General features: G+C 31.3%; 1 protein-coding gene across 1 annotated transcript; it reads right to left on the bottom strand.

The window, feature by feature from the left end:
- Positions 1 to 5,304: 5,304 nt before the first annotated feature.
- On the bottom strand, positions 5,305 to 6,312 carry LOC139494571 (integrase/recombinase xerD homolog). Its single transcript, XM_071282731.1, has one exon. The coding sequence runs from the start codon at positions 6,310 to 6,312 to the stop codon at positions 5,305 to 5,307; it is 1,008 nt and encodes a 335-aa protein (XP_071138832.1).
- Positions 6,313 to 10,760: the final 4,448 nt, after the last annotated feature.

Below are 10,760 nucleotides of genomic sequence, written 5' to 3'. Positions count from 1 at the left end.
AAGAAAAAATACAATATAAGCATATATAATTGCAAATCATTCACATTTATAATTACGTAATTTTGTACCGTATTTGACCCTTACTTTAACATCCTCATTATTGAATCAATCTACCTGACACATATTGCTCGTTTAGAAAAATCGTGCAGATGTCTTAATGTGATCAGATAATCGTAACTTGAAGTGATTGAGGGATAAAATACTTCACGTGTTAATCTTTTCGCTTTTGGATTATTATCAAAAGGTGAGATATTTTATGTTTATTATTATAGAAATATGAATTTATTATCTTTGTACATAATCTGTACCTTATTGTGTTTTGATTTAAGTTTTAGAATAGGTGTAATTTAAGGGTTTTTCTTTACGGCCGCTGAGGTGTCGATTTTTATATTTTATAATCTAACAGTTTAAAGATTTTTTTGAAATTTGCGAATTAAATTACTTTTACTTTTTTTTACACATCTGTTAACTTCAAAATATAATTCAAATTCTTTTTTAAAGATATTGTATATGTCGGCGGATTTTGTTCTTTGCTCCGACGTGTAAAATGATTTGTAAATTGAGAAACCTATCAACGTTATAATAAGATTTATGTCATTATAATGTCGGTCTCCTATTTTATATCCAAAGACTATATCTATTAAGTTTATTTTCTTACAGAAGTTTATGATATTCATTTTTCTGTTATTTTATTCCACAAATCTTTTAAAAATTTACAGTCGATAAAAAAATGTTGATAATTGTCTGTGCATTTGCATAAAGTACACTCTGACGTATTATATATTTTCCATTTAAAAAGATTTTCTGTGTTCGGCAATATATAGCTAAATAGTTTCCATTTATATACTTTAAGTTTGTTTGTGTATATTTCTTTGTTTGTAAATGATAAGGAGTGTTTAATTTGTAATGGTTTTACGCCTAATAATTTTTGCCATTTTATTAATCCAATGTTTGGAGTTATTTTGTTTTTTAAAAAATATTGATATACGGTTTTGTTATCTAGATCTGCTAAATTTATTTCTGTTTCATTCATTCTGATTATTTTTTCGTTAATATTAACGCGGGTTTTAACAGATTTATTTGTTTTCAGGATATCTATCCAACATTTTGGAATAGCTTTTTTTAATATTGATAGTTCGGCTATCCAGTTGTGTTTTATTTCTAACTTACGCAGTATTGTCTTTTCGTTGATTTGACCGTTTTCGTCAATTATTTCATTTATATAGATTATATTGCTTCCGATCCAATTGAGCATCAATAATGGTTTATTTTTTATTTTTATGTTTTTATTATAGGATTAAACACATTTTTTCTAGAGGTTATTGATGTGTAAACCGGGGCGGTTAACTCACAAACTGAATAAAAGTCCGAAGGACTTTTATGTCAAGTTTGTGAGTTAGAGACCCGGTTTACACATCAATAACCTCTAGAAAAAATGTGTTTAATCCTTATAATTCTTCGGCCAAACATACGCGATTATTAATTTACATTATTACTTTGATGGCTACTACATGTACCATCAGAAGCACAATGGCGTGTCGTAACTAATGAGTACGCCGCCATCTTGACTTTCTATAAAAACTTAAATGTTTGATAAATGCAACAGAATCTAAAATGAACTAGCACCTACCTCAAAAACTTCATTTTAATTTGAAACTATCCGAATTTGAAGCGTACAAGTAACGAAATAATCTTCCGTCTGAAAGTTTTCAATCGTATGACGTCGTGTTTTGCCATGACGTGAGTTCGTCAAATCATTCGTGAAATTTCCCGGAATTTTATTTAAATTTTATTTTTATTCATTTTCGAAGCTTTAGTGCATTTATTTTATTTCTTTTCTTTTGGTTATATATGCATTAGAATATAAACAACTGTTATGCAATTGTTTTATAATCTCAACTTGCAGAGAATCCAAGTATCCCTGCAAGAAGGTGTATCGCGCATGAATAGATTACAAAAGTAGTTTCGGAAACATGGTTTATCGAAGTGTAAACCAAGAGAAAAACTCTACTAGACCAATCCAATTCAAGTATTTGTAGATATGCAAATGATATAAGAATTATTACCCCATATAATTTCTTTGCGTATTTCTCTAAAGTTAGTGGGTGATTTAGTTTGACCTCCACCTTTCCGTATCCAACATTTTACAATATCCAGATAAAATTCTGGTAGTTCAGTTGTTATTTTAAGTGGTTTTAAATTTTTAAGTCCTAAATTCATTTTGAAGATAAGGAAGTTTTTCCCGTATTTATCAAAAAAGAATCTCGGAATAATTGACCAATTTTCATGTTTTGACTCCATTAGTCTTGATACCCATTTAATTTTAAGTGTGTTGAAGTAGCTGTCGATATCTATCATATTAAGTCCTCCCGTACTGTAATCTGCTATGAGAGTTGACCTTTTTAATTTATCTTGTTTACCGTTCCAGATGAAATTAAAAATTTCTTTTTCTAGGTTGTCGCTATACATTTTATTTATGACTGTCATACTTGCTAAGTATGTAAATTGTGGGATGATAAGTGATTTGATAATAAGAATTTTACCGATGATAGTAAGATGTCTTTTTTCCCAAGATTTCATGAGTTTTTTTGCTTTTTCAAACTTATTTTCCCAATTTAGTTTTGCGCATTCTGCTTTATTTGTGCCGAAATACAATCCCAACACTTTAACGGGTTTATCTGTGAATTTTATATTATCTACCTTATCTTTACAATTTTTTAGTTTTCCTATCCAAATGCCTTCCGTTTTGTTTTTATTTAATTTAAGACCAGAAAATGTGCCAAATATTTCAATCACGTTTAATGCTGCTATAATTTCATTTTTTGATTTAAGAAAAAGAGTGGTATCATCTGCTAACTGGGAAATTTTCAAATTATGTTTTGAATGGTCAAGTTTGATTTCAAAACCTTTAATGTTATAATCATTCCTTAATTTACATGCCATAATTTCAACTGCGATCACGAAGATCATGGAAGAGCAGGGGCATCCTTGACGCACCCCCCTTTTTAGACTAATTGGTGCAGAAATCCATCCATTATTGAACACTGAGCTATTTATATCAGAATATAACGTCCTGATCCAGTTAATAAATGAACTATTAAAGCCGAAATGTTCGAGAGTTTGGTACATAAAGGTCCATTTTAAGGTATCAAATGCTTTTGAAAAGTCTAGAAACAAAATTGCACCTTCAACATTAAATTTGTCGGCGTAATCTATGATGTCTTGTATTTGTCTGAGATTGAAGCCAATATATCGTTTTTTTATATATCCTGTTTGGTCTGCATTTATTATTAAATTTAGTACATTTTTTATTCTTTGAGCTAATGTGTAAGATAGTATTTTATAGTCCGAGTTTAATAAGGAGATTGGCCTATAATTTGAAAGATCTAGTGGATCATTCTTTTTGTATATAAGATTAAGAATACTTTGTCTTTGAGAAAATGGTAGCTTTTGCCTGTCGTAGCTTGTATTAAAGATGTTAACAAGGATTGGACCTAATGATTGCCAAAACTTTTTATAGAAATTTGTTGAGATACCATCTTTACCTGGGCTTTTATTGGGTTTTAAATTGTTTACTGCTAGAGTTAGTTCACCTATTGTAACATATCCATCGCACGTCTGACTTTCATTTTTTGATAATTTATTTTTTACTTCAGTACTGTTAATATATTCCCATGATTGGGCTATGTTTTCGTTTTCTTTTGAATATAGTTTTTCGTAAATTTCTTTTCAATTTGAAGTATTTCACTTTGATCTGTAACAATATTTCCTTGGTCGTCTTTTAGTTTTATTATTGTTTTTTTTTGTTTGTTTATTTTTTTCTAGGCCTAAAAAGTAAGCTGTATTTTTTTCGCCTTTTTCTACCCAATCTTGTTTAGACCTTAATTGGGCGCCCTTAGCTTTATATTCATAATGTGTTTCTAGCTGATTTTCAATTTGATTTATTTTTTGCAAAATATCATTATTTTCATTTTTTTGGTATTTTTCAGTTAAGAGTGTTAATTTTTTTTCCATTTGCTTTATTTCGTTATTTTTATTGTAAGCTCTACTTTTGCAATAATTTATTGTAAATAGTTTAATATCAAGTTTAATCGCGTCCCAAAGAAGATGCGCATCCGTAGTTGTGTCTTGCATGATAGTTTTATATTTTGCAATTATTGTTTCTATTTCTTTACAATATTCATTTTCTTCTAAAATAGAATTATTTAATTTCCAGTATCCTGGACCTTTACTTTCGGCCGTTACGCTTTGTAATTTAAGAGATACGCCTTGGTGGTCTGTGCTTTTTATTAATGCGGGTCTTATATCGCTTGATTTTGTATTGAGCACAAAATCTTTATTAATTAAAAAGTAATCAATTCGACTTGTTTGACTGAAGTTTTGTCTTTTCCAGGTAAACTGTACTTTTTTCGGATTTAAATATCTCCATATATCGATTAAATTGTGTGTTTTAATTAAAGATTTTAAACTGTTTACTGGTTTTATATTTTTTCGTTTTCCATTAGTAAGTTTTCTATCTAAGTTTGACAATGCATCGTTCATGTCGCCGCCTAGTATTACTGTTCCAATTGCATAATAACTTATGAAATCAGAGAGATTTTTAAAGAACTTGTTTCTTTCCGTTTCTATGTTTGGTGCATATATGTTAATGAGCGAATAAATTATGTTTTCTATTTCTATATTTAACATTAAATTCTCCCTCGCCCTGCTCGTCCGAATTTAAAGTATTTCTACTCTAAATTCAATTAGGCTTTAAACAAAACAAACACATAAATAGAGTTAGTTGCTCGCAGTAACATTATTATCTTCTCTTGCGATACAAATTTTATTTCACTCTATAATACAAGTTTCTTCGATACAAACAACATAATATAAATACATGTAATAAACATAGCAGCCATTAATGTGACTAACTTCGTACTATACGACCTAACTGCGAGCACCTTCGATACTAATACATTTAAATGCCAAACTTTATATAGTACCCCACCCGTAGAAACCGCCAAAACTTTTCTCGTGCTTTGTACACGTAACATCAGACTTTATAAATAGTACATACTCCTGCAGAACTAGTTCTAAAACTAGTTACACTAATTCCCATCTATATATAATAACTACAAATACCTAAAGGGAAAACCCCAATTTCAAACGAAATGAAATATATTTAAATTCTCCCTCGCCCTGCTCGTCCGAATTTAAAGTATTTCTACTCTAAATTCAATTAGGCTTTAAACAAAACAAACACATAAATAGAGTTAGTTGCTCGCAGTAACATCGAATCAAAGGAAATGAAACAGTTCAGAATTATATGCCAAGATTCAAAGATACTACCAACTGACGATGTAAATTGTCCTTAATATAACCATCTTTCGACTGATCTGATGACCATCTACCGTGGGCCTTCAATAATCTATCAGAAACCCCGTTATTAGCTGCTGAGGTAGCACCTCCACTTCTCAGACTATGCAACCCGAATTTAGATTTATCCAAACCAATGTCTTCCAAAGCCTTAAGTAATATCTCACGAGCTCTAGTGTACGATAAGGATGTATTGTTTTTGCTTAGCTTGTATACACCTTGTGATTTCAAAAATGACAAAGACCGAAAAATAAAATAATCAGAATCAGATTCTAAACCAGCTAATTTCAAATAATTTTTTTTTAACCACTTAACGGGACACGTTTCATTCCCGGTCCTAGCAATTATAACCGTGTTTCCTCTTCTATAAATGTCTGTTTTACTCTTATCAATAGTAATCTCAACATGAGTATCATAAAAAACAATGTTGTTTCTTTTTATCTTAGCTAACTCGCTGTAGCGTAAGAAACCGGAAAATCCAAGAAGACATAGTAAACACACTCTTAAATTAGACAAATCGTGTTCGGAGCCGTATCTAGAAACAATTAACTTTAAAATGTCAGTAGTAATAGGCTCTTTTTTGTTGATGGGTTTACTCAAAATTCTGCGACCGCCTTCCAAAATATTAGATAACAACTTATCAGAACAAGGATTGTATTTAAAGTTAATGTCATGATACCATTTAATTGAATAAAAGTTAGATTCTAAAACGGACACGCCAACACCTTGCTGTATCAGTGAACCGATATATAAACATACTGTAGTTGAATTAGCCGGAGAAAATTCAAGTTGACAATCGGAACACCAAATACGAAATTTTCCAAAATAAAATTTATACTTTTTAACAGTAGATTTTGAGCTAGACGCTTCCACGATTGATGGCAATGCACTGACAATTTTGGCAAATCTAGAATCATTGGCTAATTCTTCGAACTGTTTCCATTGAGTCTCCATTCGTAGTATCTTCATCTAACGTCGGTTCTTTACTGTGACTTTTCTTGTTCCTTTGGGGCCGTGCTGACTGTTGCTGACGGACTTGCCTTGAATGGACAGTATCTGGCGAAATGTCCTTGTTGATTGCAATAGAAGCATTTCCCGGATCTGTTCTGCGACTGACCTGCATTTTCTCCGAATCCACTGTTTTGACTAATCCCACGAAAAAAATTCTTTGCGTTGAATTTATTTCCACTTTCTGTAGGTTTATTGCTGGGCCGATCATACGGTTTTGAACTTTTCCTTTTTCTAGAAGCACTGGCAATAGCGGAACGCAAATTGGCTGCATCATCCTTATCGTCAGCCAAAGGACTATCAAGATATTCATTAACGGTGTCCCATCCATGTTTGTCGGCGATTTTCACAATTTTGTTCCTCTTCCGCAAGGTTTCTTTCTCTTCTGCTAACACCTCCAACGCCTGAACGTACGATTTGGACCTTATCAGTTTCTCTATTCTTGAAATCGTGTCGGACCTTTCTGTATTAAATAAGTACTGAATGCGATGTCCCTCTCTCTTGAAAACGAAATCTGGAGTCGAAACACCGGTTGACTTCACTGGTTGTATAAATTGGTTTTCGAAATGTTTGATTAAATTAACCTTCTGCTGTTCTAGAGCGTTCGTTAAAACTGTTGAAAACAACGATACGGCACCATCAGTAGACAACTCGGTATTTGATGTACTCTCTTTACTTTTGGACGGTCTCAAATCATCATGGTCGGAACCAGTATCGGACATCATAAACGTAAATTAATGTGACTAACTTCGTACTATACGACCTAACTGCGAGCACCTTCGATACTAATACATTTAAATGCCAAACTTTATATAGTACCCCACCCGTAGAAACCGCCAAAACTTTTCTCGTGCTTTGTACACGTAACATCAGACTTTATAAATAGTACATACTCCTGCAGAACTAGTTCTAAAACTAGTTACACTAATTCCCATCTATATATAATAACTACAAATACCTAAAGGGAAAACCCCAATTTCAAACGAAATGAAATATATTTAGTATTCTACCGTCTTTGTCTTTGTTTTCATTAATTACTTTACATTCTAACTTATTATCAATTATAATGGCTACCCCTCTACTTTGGGTTGTACCATGACTAAAATAGATAACGTTACTAGTTTCAGTATATAATTTTTTTTCAAGATTTTCATCAAAGTGACTCTCTTGTATAAAAGTTATAAGACTTTTTTGATTTTTTATCCATTGATAAAATCTTGTTCTTTTCTCTTTATCTCTGAGTCCTTTAACATTTAGCGTACATATATGGATGTCTTTTATCATATTGATTGATTTTAAATTTGTTATTTATTTTATTTAAAGTACGCTTGACTGACTCGTAACTACTTTCTTTGTTGATAAATTCTAAAGGTGTAACACGTGACAGCCTGGTGGTAAAGTTGTTTAAAACTGTTGGGTTACTTTTAGTACCATTCATTAAAATTTCAAAGTTGTTTATTATTTTGATTCTAATCATAGGTGGTTTGTGCATTCTTTCTTTTTTAAGTGCACTTTTAATTTAAAAAAGTGAAGATAAAAATAGGCATTGTTTTGTCTTCACACATAAACAGTTGTTGTTTATATAATTTTTTTATTATATTAGCCTTTTCCCCAAAAGTGCCTAGTTTAGTTAAAGTTTCCGCTAGCCGTATGTGATCGTTTGGCATGTTTGTTCTAACTTTAAATATAAGCTTTATGATGTTTTCTGATCTTATGCATGTTATAAGGTGTTTACATATTATACAATGTATACAATAAAGAAATACGAGTACATGACAGTAGCGCAAGCATGCAAACCATGCGCGTACAATGATGGTAACATACAAACTGTAACACATGTATGATAAAAACAGAGAATACCTATACGTTGTTAGACAGTCTTTTGGTATCTCTGTTGTGTTCTCGTAACAAATAGTATACAACAAATTACATATTAACCAATGTATATATAGCTGTAAGTCTTTACATTGCGTTATTGTAATATAACAAGTTCTATAACACAAAGTCATTCGTTTACTACATGATTTCCTTGCTGTATTACGTAGCTTGTGTTTGTGCATCTGAAAACATCTTTTTACAAACAGTATCATCATGTACGAATAATATGAAATTTTATTTATGTAAATATGTATTACTTTATTTAATTTTATTGATTTATTTTTAGGTTTATTAGATAAGATTTGACAGTCGGTACTTGTCAGAACAGATAATGTAAGTATTACTGTTGTTTTCTTTTCTTTTAATATTTTTTGTTGCGATCTTGTTGCATTATATCTGTTGTTAATAAAGTTTGAATTGTTACTAAAAATAGACATGGGAAAGCCCATTTTTGAAAATGTATTTGATTTTATACATTTCTTACAAGTAAGTTTGTTGATAAAATACAAATGTACTAGTATCATCATCACTGTTGAATACTTCAGATAGCATTTGATTTTATGTTGATACTGAATGTATGACATATAGATTTCATTTGTGTTATCACTCTTTTGTCATAAAGGATAACTAAGTATGGAAAAGATTATATACATTATATACAATGACATCATTTTTTTTAAATTTTTTTTGTATTAAGATAAAAGATATAATTAAAGTTTTCGATTAAGTCTTTGCAGCCTTGTTTTTTTTTGTCTTGGCTTTGTGGAGTTGGTGGTGTTCTTCCTTTTAGATTTTCTTGTCTTCTATTTGGAGTGGTAAATCTGTTTATGTCCAATTGTTTCTGACTTGTTTGTTTACCTGAATTGTTGGTTTTTGAGACTGCACTATGCGAAAGGCTTTCCTTTTTTTCTGGTATGTTTTTCTTTTTTTTTTTCTTTTTTCTTCTCTGGGGTTAGATTTTGTTTGTCATCTGTGGTAACTGTTATGTTCTGTTCCAAATTAGCACTTAATTGAATTGAAATTTCTGTACATCCATCTGTTTTGTTCACTTCTTGATTGTGTTGATGTGTGATATCTTCTATGTGTTCTTTTTGTGTTGTTTCTTGCATTATGTTGTCAGGTTCTGTTATTTGATTTTCAATCTCTTGTTGGTCTTTTGTTTCTTTTTGTCTCATATTTTCAAAAAATGTTGGACAGTTTATTAATTTGTGACCTGACTTGTTGCAGCCTCTACACATCCATTCATTGGGACAGTCACTTGTAAAGTGGCCATGTTGGAGGCATTTACTGCAGATGAAATGAGTGTTTATGTCTATTTGACCAAAGTGTGAGACTCTAGCAAGATATTTTCCAAATTGCATAGTTTTTGGCAGTTGTTCCTCAAATTTCTCACAGAAAACCACTCTGTCTCCTGTTTCACAATCTGTCATTTGATTATCTACTCTTAATCTGTCTCTGTTTATGGATATAACTTTGATATTTCTCTTCTCTAATTCTCTTTGTATCTGTCCATCATCTGCAGATAATGGCACATTCTTTACTCTAACTTTTTTTTAAATTGTTTTTATAGTTGGGGTTGTTTGGGTTATGTGGAAGGAGGGGGATGGTCTTTCCTCTGAGGACTACTCCTTCACTTAGGAGTTTAAGCCTGTCTTCTTCTGCGTCTAAGTATAACCTCCACATTCTTCCTATTCTCTGAATTCCTTTTATATGTTCTCTTTTTATTGACATTGACATTCCTCTGAATATTTCTAAGTGGGTGAGCCAAAGTTCTTTGGGTGGGTTTGAGGCTCCAAAAACGTCTGTTTCTTTGATAAATATAGGTTTGACACCGTTTGTATCATTTGTTTTTGTTCCGTTTGTATCTGTATTGATTGTAAGGTTACCAGCAGTTACTTTTGCATATGTTGGCGCCATATTGTTTACGTTTTCTGTCGAGTCAGATACATTTCGACTCTGTTTTAAGTGTTTATCATCGTAATATGGGTTGGTTTGCATTGATTGTCTGCTGCATATGTCACTTTCCCATTCATTTTCCCAGTCTTTAGACATTTTGTTGGTTTTTTTTTGCATAAAAATTCAATATTTATATGAAAGTTCTCACCACGAGAGACCTTGGTATCAGGGGCGATAATCCTTGATCTTGTCCTGTTTTACTTGTTAGAAGTAAAATAGCTGCCGTTGCATCCAAAGTTTACATCAAGCAATCAAACATACTGACAAAACATTGTGTTTGATGTATCAGGGAATCTGTTTAATTTGTTATACATTCGTCAACACGCATATATGCTTTAGTTCATCCAAACTAAGTTCAACTAACTAGATAGCTCAATACCAATATCCCAAACTCGTCTCAACGTACGTTACTTGATTGTAATTAGAAATAAACAAGTTAAGGCAATGATATTGGGCATGTTGCTATTTTTAGCAATTGATAGGGATCAAAGTTATCTTTTAAGAGTAAAAAATATTCAATAATAATGTTGAAAAAAAGATAAATGTTTGTACAAAAATGA

This window comes from Mytilus edulis, chromosome 11 (genome assembly GCF_963676685.1).
Source record: "Mytilus edulis chromosome 11, xbMytEdul2.2, whole genome shotgun sequence".
Lineage (NCBI taxonomy): Eukaryota > Metazoa > Mollusca > Bivalvia > Mytilida > Mytilidae > Mytilus > Mytilus edulis.
This window is presented reverse-complemented; position numbering and strand designations above follow the sequence as displayed.

Bases quoted from the DNA above. Each gene is read 5' to 3' on its own strand.
- LOC139494571 (XM_071282731.1), bottom strand. From the start codon at position 6,312: ATGGAGACTCAATGGAAACAGTTCGAAGAATTAGCCAATGATTCTAGA.